The 14,695-nt window shown below is 47.7% G+C and overlaps 2 protein-coding genes across 2 annotated transcripts in view; one reads left to right on the top strand and one right to left on the bottom strand.

Moving 5' to 3' along the window:
* Window positions 1-192: 192 nt before the first annotated feature.
* MKS1 (MKS transition zone complex subunit 1) lies at window positions 193-11,898 on the bottom strand. Its single transcript, XM_049771743.1, has 18 exons — window positions 11,819-11,898; window positions 10,984-11,093; window positions 9,807-9,877; window positions 9,128-9,283; window positions 7,633-7,730; window positions 7,325-7,453; window positions 6,961-7,065; window positions 6,321-6,429; window positions 5,799-5,855; window positions 4,363-4,405; window positions 4,091-4,156; window positions 2,734-2,804; window positions 2,391-2,460; window positions 2,214-2,321; window positions 1,520-1,653; window positions 1,130-1,212; window positions 961-1,058; window positions 193-867 (listed from the first exon to the last, which is right to left on the bottom strand). Exons 1-18 carry the CDS (start codon window positions 11,896-11,898, stop codon window positions 776-778), a joined length of 1,680 nt encoding a protein of 559 aa, XP_049627700.1. The 3' UTR covers window positions 193-775.
* LOC125995993 (lactoperoxidase-like) overlaps window positions 11,897-14,695 on the top strand; it is a 39,257-nt gene continuing 36,458 nt past the window's right edge. The window contains exon 1 of the mRNA XM_049764978.1: window positions 11,897-11,978. Within this exon, the coding sequence (XP_049620935.1) occupies window positions 11,897-11,978 (82 nt within the window). The remainder of the gene's footprint in view (window positions 11,979-14,695) is intronic.

Raw genomic sequence — 14,695 nt, 5'->3', positions numbered from 1 at the left:
TGACACCAGTCTCTGTGCCCTTGAGTGTGAGTGAATCTTAAAAAAAGGCTCCAGTGGAAATCCAGGACAGGGGAAAGGTAGCAGCATTAGGGCAGGGCATGTACATGTTCCCGTAGCAACTAGAGTTGAGTAGAAAAACAGTCCAAGCACAGAATCTAGGAAAAAAACCCTTATATTTCAATATACAAAAGAACCCAATGTAAGTTTCCATGGACTACTCACACACAGCTGCCTATTTTGTATCTATGGTTTTTGGGGTCACTTCATGTGGTGCTGGGGTCATCACTGATGGGGCTACAGACGAGACTATGCTTGCTGCATGCAAGGCAAACTACCCTGAAAACATCTCTGTGGTAGAAACACTGCAGTGATCCCAGAGAACTGCATCTTACAGGCACTTTGATCTTCTGCATCGGTGCATGGGTGGTTGAGACTTGGCATTGAACTTTGAGGTTCTCATGCCATAAGAGCTGGCCACCTCCTGCCTCTTCCCTCGTCTTGGGAAGGAGAAAAGCAGCCAAGGGGTCACCTCTGGGCCAGAAATCAAGAAGAACCATAACTGGCTGCACAGTGGGATTCAACATTTGCAGGTCCCCTCTCAGGAACTCCACTGGATGGGGAATGAATGAGCTTGGGTACTGTGCTATATCCACATATGGGAGAAGATCCCTCTGGTGGCAGGGGTGGCCAAGCCCTTCAGAGACTTTGCCCATCAAAGGGAAATTGAAGCGTCCTGCAGGCCTCAGTCTCAGTGCTGAGGGCCATGTTGTGGAGACTAGGACACAAGGGCACCCGGCGGGCTGAGTAGGTCCTGGGGGAGGCTCTCTCGGGCCTCATGCATGCGGCGTCTGGCTCGTTGGAAAGCCTCTGCAGGGAGACAAGGACCGGCTGGTCAGCTGGCCTGAAAGGGAAAATGGTGGGGGTGGGGCTACACTGCTTGAATAGTGTGTGGGGACCTACCCAGAACCGCGTGAACAGAGCTGTGCTGGTCCAAGCCCTGAAGTTTGTCCAGCACGCTCTTCATCCTTCTGCGGAGGGAGCATGACTCCAAGAAGACCCTGCTTGGAAGAGGCACATGCATGAGGAGGGCTCAGCACATGGGCATGAGGGACCAGGGGCCAGGACCCACCTGGACTGCTGCAGACAATGCAGGCGGAAAGTGACGCTGCCCGTAGTCTCTGTGCGTAGCCCGAAGCGGCTCAGCCTCTCCCCCTGAGGATATGGGGAGACCTCAGGACCAACCCTGCTACTGCGTCCCATCCTCAATCTACCCCTGGGGAAGCTCCAAGTACCAGCACCCTGGCTCCAGCACTACCAGCCCACCATGTCCTGAGTACACTGCCAGTAAGGGGCCATTGCCCTGCTCTGAGGGCCAGTGCTCACAGGCTGGCAGCTACCACTCTCCTACAAGGTGCAGGAAGGAAGGGCTAAGTCATGCACTGTCCATTGCTGTTGCCTTGTCCACCTTTTCCAGGAGGCACCTCGGCCCACAGCAGGCTATAGCCCCGATTTTACTCACCTTGAAGGTTCCCGGGATGTGCACATAGGAGAGGTCTTCCAGTTCCACAGATCCACCCAGGAAAAACCTCCTCAGCTCGGCCACTGTTCCAGGCTCCACCGGCCTCCACATGGGGACAGTCAGCATGTGAGAGCCTGTGCAGGGATAGGAGAGTGGCTGGCCACAACGCCGCTGGGCCCAGTCCAGGTCATACCCAAAAGACCGAGTACCCCTTGTAGCTGCCTTTGGTGTGCAAAAGCACTTTGGAAATATATCTCAGTGGTAACTGTTCTTCCTGCTACTCCAGAACAATTGTCCCCTCCCAATGACTCAGCCTCCTGCCAAGTAAAATGCAGTCAGTCCTCCACATTTCCAAGTAGAAGTGTGAGGATCACTGGGATTTTGCTTCACAAAAGCAGGCGTTTAGCCAATAGAACGCTTGCTACAAAGTCAATTCAGGTCCCAACACTGAGAGCCCTGGGCCATATTGTCAGTCCCTCAGACTGCTCCCAAATCTGAGGGTTAAGGGTGAGACAATCACATGTCAGAAGTTACCCACGAAGCCTTCTCCAAGGTGGGAGACCTCATCAATGCTCCCCAGAAGCTTCCAAAAAGAAGTCCCACCTGCCCACCTAGTTAGACAATCTAACTGGAGGGGTCAGAGTGTCCCCAGTAAAAGGTTGAAGGGGTCACAGCAGTAGGAGCCATTGGTCACCTGGGCTGGTGGGTAGCATCAATGCGCCGTAGCCTTCCACACGGTACCTCTGCCAGAAGTCCAGGGACAGCACCTCACAATAGAGCACTGGCCACTCCAGGGCAGCATCTGGGGTGGGACCAGCACTAGTTCACTGGGGCCCCAGGTCACATCACACCCCAATGAGCTTTGACTCACCAGTGGTTCTGTCCTGCTGTAAGAAGAAGGCCTCCAAGGAGAATGGGTAGGAGAAAAACGCCACCTTGTCCTAAAGGACACAAAGTGTCACTGGAAGTGCACATACTTCTTTCAAAGGAACAATGCCTTCCTGGGAAACCCCAGAGAAGAAACAGGAAGTAGAGAGATAGTGGTCCCCAGGACAGGCTGCTATGCCCCAAAATCAGAGAACAGAGTTGATATCTGAGCCCACCTCACAGCCCAGACCCAAAATGAACTCTTCCATGCAGCCTGGCTGATGGTCTCAGGACACGACCAGCAGAGTCCCGATCCCCACCAGTTATCCCCTTCGCCTCCTCCGTACCATTCCCACGGACTTTGTGACGCAGGTCTGTGTTATTCCTGACAGCTGATGGACTTCTGGGCTTGACCAGTCTGAAAGCCAAAGGCCACTGAGTGTGAGGGCACCAGGAACAGCACAGCTGAGAGACATAGGCGGAGTTTCCCATCCACCACTCCGAGTTGGCAGGTGGTCTGTCACCACACATTGTCCGAGTTGCCATGGGCTGCTCATTAGTCACCAGGGACATATAGTCACCAGAGATAAAGAGTCCTAATGTATGGATCTAATCTTCTAGGGTGAAAGAAAAGGACACAAGTCATTAAGCAAGAACTTTCCTATCGGGAAGGTAAGGAGACATACCGAGGCAATGGGAGGGTGAGAGTTCAAGCCCAGGAAGAGCCATCAGACACTCAGGGCCACATCAGCACAGCAGGGATTGGGCCTGAGATGTCCCAGGCAGGGGAGACAAACATGGCTGTGCATGAACAGATAAAGTGTCCAGGAGAATGTCACTGCAGACAGGAGATCTGGATTCAGTCTGAGTTTGGCTCTAAGATTTGGTGATCGTAAGCTAAAGAGAGAAACAATTGGTATCTGTTTGTAAATCTCCATCTAGCAATGGTACATGTGGCAGCTGAGCTGTAAGAGGGAGTAAGGGGATACAGAGGATAAGTGAGAATGGACAGGATTATCCTCAGCAAGACATGATCAGAGGCACGAAAAGAGACAAGTGACTGTATCTTTACAAGTTTAAAATGGAATTTATAGGTATAGGGAGGGATGGGCCGAGGAAACTGGGGGGAACAGGGACCAAGGCTGCTGCCTCTCCTGGGACCCAACCCTGAATGTATGTCACTGGCATTGTGATGAGGGGCATTACCACAAGGGCAGGTGTGAGGTAGGGGGCACAGAGAAATCTTGGCTCATCTTAAGCAAGGTTATAATAGAGGAAACTGGAAATGCTGAGAGAACAAGACTAGAGTGAAAAAATTGGGTGTCAGAAGCACAGAAAGACACTCACACCATGGAATAGATGAAGTAGTCACCAGTGCCTCCAAGCCAGGCTTACATCCGGCTCTAAATATTTCATATAAGTAGGAATGGATAAGGAGGCCTGGAGCGACCAACAAGAGAGACATGGAACTAAGAGAAGAGTTTCAGGGAGGAAAGTGAATCTATCAGAGGCTTCAGAGGTCAAGTAAGGTCAAGTAAGAGGTCAAGTAAGTCAACACAGGGAAAGTTCCACATGATTTGAAAACAAGGACATGGAGATAACCTTGAAGTAACAATTGTACAGATGAGAAGAGAAGGCAGGAGTCTGACTAGCAGATCTGGAAACCATCAGAACAGGTACAGCAAGTTTCTGACGGTCACTTACTCGAGGTTGGCAGTTCCACAAAGAAGTGCACATAAAGATTGTCATATTCGTAGCCTTGGGCTGAAACTGAGAGAACAGGAAAGGCCATTTCAGTCTATGCTCTGTCCTCCTCAGCACTCCACCCACCAGGAGCAAGTCTCTCAGTGCGAGAACCTGCAGGGATGACTCCCACTGGAGTCTATTAAGCATTGCGGACAACCACAGCGAGGAGACTGCCCAACTCTATCCAGCCTAATGTGTGAGAGAGTGCTCCCCGCAGACAAGACACTTACCCACCTCTCCATTCACAAAGAGCCGCAGTGCACCAGGGACAGGCTGGATGGAAAGAAGGGATAAAAGAGGAAAGTGGCCCCTCAGAACCCCTCCACAAATCCCCCAAAAGGCCCATGCTTCCTCATGACTTTCCCACAGAGAAGCTTCCTTCAACCTGTCACTGGACAGGCTAGAGTGACTCAAAATGCTTCAAGGGCCTGAATGTGGGGGAACTTAGAAAAAGAACAGTCAAACAAGGCAACAATAGCACCCTTCAGGACAGAGGGTTTCTGCATAGAATCCAAGGAGACTGCATCCCCCTTATTGGGATATGGACAGAATTCAAGAAGACTGGGTCTCCCTTTGTCAGGATCTGGGTGTCTCCTCTGACAATATGTCTCTGAACTTTGGTGGCCAAATCAACATAAGAAATCACTAGAGGAACTGGAGCAATAGCACAGTGTGGTAGGGTGTTTGCCTTGCATGCAGCCAACCTGGAGACAGACCCGGGTTTGATCCCAGCATCCTATATGGTCCACCAAGCCTGCCAAGAGTGATTTCTGAGCACAGAGCCAGTAGTAACTCCTGAGCATTTATTTATTTTATTTTATTAATTAATAAATTAAAATTTTAATTTAATTTAAATTTAAAATGTGAATTATTAATTTAATTAATTAATTTAAGAAAAAAATCACTAGAGGGGCAAGAGTGATAGTACAGCAAGTAAGGCATTTGCCTTGCATACAGTCCATCAGGGTTAAACCTCTGTTATCCCATATGGTCCTCTGAGCACCACCAAGTGCTACTCCTGCATGCAAAAATAGGAGTAACCCCTGAGCATCATTGGGTATAGCCCCCTCAAAAAAAAAACAATACAAATTTTAAAAAGTCCTGAGAGTTTGCTTTCCCATGGCACAATGGACCTGGTTTTTACACCAACAAGTGGAACTGTCACCAAATGGACTCAGAATATCTAATACAACTGTTCATATAGACTTTTTAGACCCCAAAAATCTCACAATTAGAAGTGACAACACTTTCCTCTCTATGGGCATGGAGGGAGAATATCCAGATAAAGAACCAGGAAGACTTATTTCCTCGTTCTATTGTGTTTCAAATTCATCTGAAAGCCACAGATGGACACATTACCATCAATACAAACTCAAAATCACCTAAGTTTAGAGAATAGTAAATAAGTAAAAATCCCTGACATGTCTTTCCCACACACGACCCAACTATCTCTCAGTCTCTGCAAACTCACTCCCTGGACTGAGCTTCCCACTCTCTACCTCAAATGAAGCTGTCAACCTCCAATCCTGGAAACCCCAGAAGGGACTATACTTTATGTGTCACACGTCTCTCACTTCTGAAGCACAAGGGCAGATAAAGCCAATCTACTGAACCCATCATACAGAGCTGACTCCAGCTTGCTGTATTCTTGAAGCTAAATACTCACCATCTCAAAGTCAGTGCCCACCAGGCTGTTGAGGTATTCCCTGTGCCGGCCATAAAGCTGAAGAGATAAAAAACACAGGAAGCACAGGAGGTGACATGATCAGATCAGGGTTACATCAGGAAAAGCAATGAAAAAGGAAGCCACCAGAAGAAAGACCACAGGCCAGAGGAAGCCTGACCATGAGTATGAAGAAGTACCAGAGGTATGGCCGGAGACCATCCCCAATGCCTAACCTTGGGCACATCACTTAACTTCTCCGTCCCGGCTCCCCACCACTGAGATGCTATGATGAGGGGTGCTTCTCCAAGGCACAGTCCCAGGGAGATAAGTAAGGGAGGACCTGGCATCTAGCACAGCAAAGTCCCATGATGGCCCCATATGGAACAGAGATAGTCCAGCTCAGAGAGGCCTCCTCAGTCAGGCAAAGGCAGTGGTGAGCAATTCTGGTCCTGCTGCTGTCACCCTCAGCTTGGCCTGGCCCCCTAAATTTAGGCCCAACCCCTGACCCAAACCCACTCTTACATCTTTGAACACACGCTGTTCCCGCTCCTCCTCTTCCTTCTGCGCCAGCGCTGACACATTGTGGACCGTGTACTTCCACATTTCCTGCTTATCTCCCTCAGTCTCGATTCTGTAATTAGAGCCACACAGAACCATATCAAGGAATGTGCACAGGGCCCAGATATCACCTGAGTGATCTTGTCTCTCAATGTACTCCATCAAGGCCATGAGCACTGGGATGAGGTATGGATACCAAATGGCGAGGCACAAAGCAATCCAGACTGGACTCACACAGTCCAGGAATTCAGACTGCAGAGGTTCCCCATTCACTGGGGACCCCTATGCAACAGTGGCTTGAATCTGTTTCTCTCCCCCAGGAAATTAGCAGCCCAGTCTTGAGATTTTTCTGATTTGCTCTGACTCATTGGCTCCTGTGTCCCAGGCCCTATCTATGCAGTTGAGATCTTTTTACCTCATGTTATGTTACTATCAAAACCCAAGATGAGAAACAGCCCCACTGCTAGCAGAATCTGTGACCCAGAACAGAATATGAACCATTGCTGGAAATAGAAACATTTGACCAAGCAAAGGTGCCTTCTGAGAATCTCAGCCAAGAGAAGATATAAAGGATGGAGCACAATTGACCTTCCTTCCTCCTCACCTGTAGGGTCCTCGGAGGCCAGTAAAGTCGGGTCTGACAGTGATTACACCACTGTTATCCACCTTCAGAGTGCATAGGACATGTTCGTGCTTCTTGTAGCCAAGCCTAAAAAGCAGGACAGTGGCATGCAGGTTTGGCAGTGCTGCTACTCCTCAGGAAAGGGAGCAGAGTCAGCACCGTGAGGGCAAGGACATGGGATGGAAGGACACGGATCATGTTCTGATGTATTTCCATGACCAAGACATCATACACAAGGAAGAAAATGTCCTTTCTTCCAAAGATGGAGATGACTGTGACAACCCAGGGGGTGGTAGGTGAGAGAAGTGGAGGAGGCTGTGAGGGAGCCAAGCGACATTTCACTCACTTTCCAGGGGGTCCCAGGTCCGCCATGATGTACATTGTCTGCAGGGGTGTGTTAAGGACATGGTTGCTCCTGACAAATTCTTCTGAGGGCTGCCAGGTGATGATGCGGGACTTGAGGAGGCCGCCCTCCCTAGGAGATGCAATATCAAGTCACGTCCCTGTCCCCCCAGCCCTGAAAACACTGGGAGGAGAATGGAGGAATAACTCAGGTGGAGGCCCAATACCTGGAGGCCACAAGTACCAGGAGGTGGACAGCCCAATATTGCTGGCCTGGAAGGCCCAGGCACCCCCTAGCTCACACTCACTCACATGCCTCGCCTATCCTGCCGGCGTCGTCTGACATTGGCCATTCTCTCCACCAAGAATGAAGGCACCTCCTGGGCTGCAGTGGTCATTTTCTGACAGTGCTGGGGGAAAAGATCGGTTTTGGTCAGTGCCACATGGCTCAGGCATCTGAGTAAGGGATCTGTTATATGAATCTTGTCTAGACTACAGCATGAGAGGACCAACCTCTTCACAGGTACACAAATAATGGAAGGGGTCAGGTACAAAGAGCCCAAGCACAAATCCTGTCACACTCTGGTTGCCCTTAGCTTACAGCACCTCATTATCCTCTTCCTGTCATAAGAGCCTGCAGACTCTGAGCAGGTAAGAACAAAAAGCTGGTGAATAGCCCTGCTCAAATTGATACTCATGATATTGATGGGGAATGACAAACAGGACACAAAGATTCTGTGTAGCATCTTCCTGTGGGGAACCCAGCACAGATTATATTTTATTCGAGTTTCCCCACAGAACACCCACCTTCCATATGCTGCTAACCCACAGATCTCCTAAGCAAAACAGTAACTTTTCAAAAACCCTGACACCTGTTCTATGTACAGATCTGCAAGGGCAGAGACAAAATCAGAGAAGATGGGACTAGAGAGATAGCACAGCAGTAGGGTGTTTGCCTTGTATGCAGCCAACCCAGGACGGACCTGGGTTCGATTCCCGGCATCCCATATGGTCCCCTGAGCCTTCCAGGAGCAATTTCTGAGTGCAGAGCCAGGAGTAACCCTTAACACTGCTGGTTGTGGCCCAAAACCAAATAAGTAAATAAATAAATACAATCAGAGATTTTCTCTTTTTATTTTTATTTTTGGGCCACACCTCCTGGCGCTCAGGAGTTATAGTTATTCCTTCCTCTGTGTTCATAAATTGCTCCTGGCAGGTCCAGGGGATTCTATGGGATGTTGGGGATTTTATGAGATGCTATGGGAACTCAGGTCAAGGTAATGACCTTTATGCAAAGTAAATGCCCTACTCACTGTGCTATTGCTCCAGCCCCACAAAATCAGAGAAGATTTTTGATCCACCTTCCCTCAGGATTTTCAAGTGTCCCTAAGAAAAGAAAATATCTAACAGGACTAAAGCAAGTACCTAATCCAATCCAAGAAGTTTGGGATTGGCAAACTGCAGACATGGGCCATTTTCCATGCTGCACAGAATTCCACTTTACATTTCAAACATTTAAATGTGACCAAATTCCACCAGGAATTCTCTCAGGATGGCTCTAGACCAATGCCAGAAGGAAACCAAGACCAGTGGTTGCTTCTCCCACTTGGTATCTTCCAGTCTACCTACAGAGATAGCACAATCTCCTCTCATTCTCCAGCCAGTGCAGGAGGAGCACTGTTTCCCTCCCTACCCTCTCCATGCAACCTGGCTGCAAGTTGCAACAGACACAGCTATCCCAATAGAACCAGTGAAGGAGACTGGGGGAAAGGAAAAACCCAGGGAGGCAGATGAAAAAGAGCAATACCTCCTCCAGACTGGTGTATCTGTCAGAGTCAGTGTAGGTAAAGATGCGCTTGTTCTTCCTGCCACCCGAGTCCTCCAACTTCAGGATCTCCTGCCGGTACTGATGATCCAAAGGGCTCTGACAGGCGCCTTCATTTTGGTACAGATCTACTTCAAACTGAACTCACAAAGAAACACATCTAGTAAGAAAACACCACCATCTTGTTCCCTTAGCTACTCCCTGAAATTGGTCCTGGAGGGATGATGCAACTGGACAGGTTTAGAGCCAGCTGTCTATACCAGTTTTCCCATAGCTGGCAGCATGGCCTAGGGCAGGGGTGCTGGGGAAATGGGCAAAGAGGGCTGAAGTATGAGTAATTTGTCTCTTCTTTTACAATAATTTCCAGGAACAGTGGGCCCAATAAGTGATCCAAACAAAGTTGGGGCCAAAAGTAACCAAAGGGATTAGCTACCCCCAAAGCTGAAGTCCCAGATGTCATGTGACTTAGATAGGAAACCTAGATATGAGAACTCTGGGCAGAGGTGGTCACTTGATTTCATCATCCCCTTGTAAGCACATACAGGGTAAATATAAAGTACTACAACCTTTCTGAATCAGTCCAGTAATATTCCTCTCAGACTTTGTTCCCCACTTGGGACCAGCTGCCGGGACCCTAGGCAGAGCAGGGATACCTTCTCACCTGGCTGAACAGCTTCTCCTGCCACCCAATCACAACCTCTTCTTCTTCCTCTTCATTAGGCCGATGGCCACCTCCAGAGACAACAAATCAGGAATCAGATAACTGAGCAGAAACAGAACCACTTCTCACCCTGAGATTTCTTACAAAGTCTCATGTTTCCCTCAAAATTAGGTGGGCACAGGGACCAATACAGAACTCAGTCTAGATAAGCTTAGAAGGCCTTGGATATGTGGAAAAGCTGAGATTCAGACCTCTGAATTGTGACTAGTCTAATCTGAATTAAACCAAGCATTCCACAACATTTTCTTCTATTATTGGAATTAAAGAGCAATTCTTCCATCCCAACTGCCCTATTTAGAAAGAAACCCAGCAAGGCATGTTTGATATTTACTGTCCCTGAATTAATAAATGTAGCATCATAAACACTGTCATTTTAAGAGAGAGCTCCATCCAAAGAAAGCAGGAAGGCAAATAAACTTTTTTTTAAAGAAAAGATGCAATATGCCTCTAGCAGAATATGCCTTTTTCAGAGAAAAGTGTATATAGGCCACTTTTTTGCCAACATTTTTTGACCAAAATATTTTCAAATGGGTACTGAAAAAGCAGAAACCAGAAAACAAGCAAAATATTGGGTACTTTCTCTCCACTCTCCCACCTTCCAGATAAGGGTATTGCAGAGCACCCATAATATGATTAACTACCTTTTCCAAGAAGATCCCTAGTTAACAAACGCTTAAAAATAATTTATATGTCTATTTAGAATGAGGAATACTTTCTCCCCTTACCAAAACCAAATACCACAGTAGTATTCAGATATCAAGAGAAATGTCTGAATGTTCCTATATGACTTTCAATATATTGAGATTGGTCCCTGTTTACACTTAACATTTAAAGGAGGGTGACTGATATTGCACTATAATGACCACAGTTCAGGTGAGTATGTTGACAGCACAATTCACCTCTTCATCCATTTTCATCCTCCTGGAAAATTGTCTGGGCACATTTCTGGCCTCCACACTTCCCAACCACAAGGCCACCTGACTTTGCAGGAGGCAATGGGCCTCTCCAATTCTTTTCTCAGACAATTGACCTGACTCTGCTGAGTCTAACTAGGTAATCACCAGCCCAGAAGCTTCCCCACAACCCCCAAGTAAACAAATCATCACCAGACACCCACTGGCTGTTGATTGGGGCCACAAGGTGGCCAAGTCTATGATGTTCTTCCCGGAATGGGCAGCGGGCTGGTATCTGAGAAAACCGCTGGAGGTGACTCTTTGCAGGTGGACTCTATTGGAGGGGAAAGAGGACCTTTTAAGCTTCCTTATAGACAGGCCCCGAGATGAAGAGAGTGCAGTGAGCACAGAAAACAGAGGGGTGGTGTGTGTGTGTGTGTGTGTGTGTGTGTGTGTGTGTGTGTGTGTGAGAGAGAGAGAGAGAGAGAGAGAGAGAGAGAGAGAGAATTGAAGAGAAGAGAGAGGAGAGAAGAGACAGACAGGAGACAGAAAGAGAGACAGAGAGAAAGAGTAGAGAGAGGAGAAGAGAAACAGAGAAGAGACGGAGAGGAGAGAGACACAGAGGAGAGACAGAGAAAAGAGAGACAGGGAGAGAGGATAGAGAAGAGAGAGACAGAGAGAGAGGAAAAAGGAGAGAGGAGACAGAGGAGGGAGACAGAGAGAGGAGAGGAAAAAGAAGAGAGGAGACAGAGGAGAGAGAGGAGAGGAAAGGGGGGAAAGAGAAGGGGGGGAGAGAGGTGGCACTCGGGGAGCTAGGAGGAGGGAGAGTGATGCTACGAGGAATGGAGGCTCCGATGAATTGAGGGAGTGGCAGGAAATGAAAAGAGCCCTTGGAGATGAAGCTGAGCATGGAGAGGATGCAGGGAGGAGGACCAGAGCCAACACTGGTCGGGGCTAAAAGCGGAAGTGAGGGTCACAGGGGCACACAGAAGCGAACTGGAGGCTCCAGGTAGGAGAAGGAAGAGAGACAAGTAGTAGGGGCCGGGACGAGGCTGCTACCGGATGCGCAGGTTGCGCACGGGGTCCCGAGAGCGATAAATGGCCTCGCCGGTGTCAGAGCTCCAGTTAGCCTCCGCCATGACAGCTGTGACGCACTGCGCCTGCGCCAGGCCGAGCTCCGCCCTCCCGTCTCCAGGCAACGTGACGCGGGCGCCGGAAGGCCTGGCTTTCACCGCTCTATGCGGCCTTCACTTGGCGCGCGCTCCTTGGCTAGAGTCAAGGCGCCATCGTCGCCTACCTGTATAGCCAGCAACACACCTCCACTGAGCCCGGACTTGATGCACTTTCCAAAAGGAAGGTGGACAGGAAGGCAGAGTCCTGGGCCCCCTTCCAAAGACATTCAAGGTGGTGGTAGGGACTAGACCCAAATTCCAAGTCGCATTTTCTCCTTTTCCATCAGCCCACAAAGCTTTCTGTTACCTGTCCAAGTTAAGATGCTTCCCACAGAAAGACAACACTCAAGAGACAGCTAATGCATAGGGAGAAATATTCATCCAGGTAGCAACCTGAAAAGACTGAGAATGTATGTCTGAAATAATACTTGCTGGGAAGCAAGTTAGAAGAAATTAGTGGTTGTGGATATAGTTGGAAGGAATCTTGTCTCCACACTTTCCAGGCTGTTATCTTGCTCAGTGAATTCTCGGAGGAGGTTGCTCCATGCTGGGGAACTCTGGGGAACAACCATCGTTGCCTAGAAACTGCATGCTTACCTTGTGGATTCTTTGAGCATCAGAGATTCTTTGAAGGAAAATTATCAAGACTTGCCAGGGATCTGTTGGTTTTTTTTTTCCCTCTCCCCCAAACTCTGGCCCACCCCAAGCAGATACCTGTAACTGATTTAACCTCAAACACATAGCATGAGAACCAGTCTTAGGGTAGAGGGACAGGTGGAAAGAGAAAGTGGCTATAGGTCATACATTCGTGAGGAAGAGAATAGAGTTCTCATTCTTGCTCCTTTCCACTCCCACTTCTTGGGAACTCTGTCTTGGCCTTGGCCCAATGGCATTCAGGACACAGGTCACACCATTCTTCCCAAATCAGGGAAGGTGACAGCATCGACTCTGACAGGAAAATATATTCTTAGAAGAAAGAAAAGAGATTTTGGGGTTGATAGTCACTGAACCACAGAAAAGAAAAACAAGGAAGCCCACAGTAAGGAAGAAAAATATTTTATTATTGAACTCGTTTTTTGCCCTGTGTGTCTTAGTTCCAGATTTTTAAGCTTTTAAATGTTGCACTGGTTTCCTGAAAAACCAACCAGCTGCCACTCAAAAGTCATGCTTCATTGGCATGTCAAAGGCAGGACACACCGTGACTTCAAGTTCCCTTCCTAGTTCCTTAGAATGCCAATAGGGATTACTGTTTGATGGAAACTATTGTCTTCTGAACTCAAGGATCTCAAGCCATTTTATGTGTCTGGATTTGAATCTATGGTCTGTTAGGTAATACCAAGGACTCATCATAACAGCACCTTTTATTTGGGTTTTAATAAAGCTTTGTACTTTGTTTACATGATTCAAATCTTTATAAAAAAAAACTTCGATTGGTGTTGATATTTGTTTTGAGATAGAGTTAAAGCCAGTACTTACAGTATATTTGCTAAAGTTCTTGGGTTTTATTTTTGGGTTTTGTTGTTGTTGTTTTGATTTTTAGGCTGCACCCAGTGACACTCAAGGGTGACTCTTGGCTTTGCACTCACAAATCACTTTTGGCAGGCTTGGGGAACCATATGAGATGCTGAGGCTTGAACTCAGTCGGCTGTATACCACTGTGCTGTCACTCTGGCTCCTAAAGTTGAATTTTAATAACTGGTGAAGAAAATTGAGATTCCAGTTTCAGTTAGTTTTTTGTTTGTTTTGTTGTTATTGTTATTTTGGTTTTTTATTTTTTGGACCACAACTGGTGGTGCTTAGAGTTTACACCTGGCTCTGCCCCAGGAATTACTCCTGGTGGGCTCAGGGAACTATATGGGCTGCTGGGGATCAAACCCAAGTTGTCTAAAAGCAAGGCATGCACCCTGCCTATTGCTCTACTTTGTTTTTCTTTTTTTTTTTTTTAAGGAAACACTTTCTACTATGCCTCCAGCCTCTCACTTACCAATTTATACCATTAGAACACACAATGTCCAGGGTAAGCAGTATATCAGTGGAAGAGTACTTGGATTACAGGTCAGTGACCCTGGTTTCTGTTTCCCAGATCTCATCTTCCCCTTGTGGTGGGGCCGGAAGTAGTTCCCAAGCACCCTTGGGTATTGATCCAAAATAAAAATAAGTGAAAAAAAAGATTTAATACTTTTTCTTTTTTTCTTTCTCCTCCCCTATTCATTTCATTATTGTTGGTGTTTTAGTGGCAATGACAAGTGTCATTCACCACTGTGTATGCTCTCCAAGGGTCGCACAGGTGTGGTGTCAAAACTTGTTAGGAGTGTTTATAACAGTCCAAGGGTTAATCCATCAGTAAGATGGACAATTTATAAAATAAAGAATGACACAGGGGGGGCCGGGTAGGTGGCGCTAGAGGTAAGGTGTCTGCCTTACAAGCGCTAGCCAAGGAACGGACCGCGGTTCGATCCCCCGGCGTCCCATATGGTCCCCCCAAGCCAGGGGCGATTTCTGAGCACATAGCCAGGAGTAACCCCTGAGCGTCAAACGGGTGTGGCCCAAAAACCAAAAAAAAAAAAAAAAAAAAAAAAAGAATGACACAGGGGACATTATTAGTGAGCTTCTAGCAGATAAAAGGATGACAAAGGATCACTATAGACAAACATGCCCAAAAGTCACAGTTCCTAGTGAAATGAACAAATTCCTAGAGACAGTAACTCTAAGCTCAGATGTCCATCAATACTTCATAATATGGATACCATTGGGCAATACTCCA

This window comes from Suncus etruscus, chromosome 1 (assembly GCF_024139225.1).
Source record: "Suncus etruscus isolate mSunEtr1 chromosome 1, mSunEtr1.pri.cur, whole genome shotgun sequence".
Classification (NCBI taxonomy): Eukaryota; Metazoa; Chordata; class Mammalia; order Eulipotyphla; family Soricidae; genus Suncus; species Suncus etruscus.
The sequence above is the reverse complement of the archived record's forward strand: the minus strand, read 5'-3'. Positions and strand labels throughout refer to the sequence as shown.

Excerpts from the sequence above, each read along its gene's own strand:
- MKS1 (XM_049771743.1), bottom strand. The coding sequence starts at position 11,898 with ATGGCGGAGGCTAACTGGAGCTCTGACACCGGCGAGGCCATTTATCGC. Across the intron at positions 11,094-11,818 it reads GTGCGCAACCTGCGCATCCG|AGTCCACCTGCAAAGAGTCA; the intron begins GTAGCAGCCTCG and ends CCCCTCCAATAG. Across the intron at positions 2,322-2,390 it reads ACAGCAGGACAGAACCACTG|ATGCTGCCCTGGAGTGGCCA; the intron begins GTGAGTCAAAGC and ends GTCCCACCCCAG.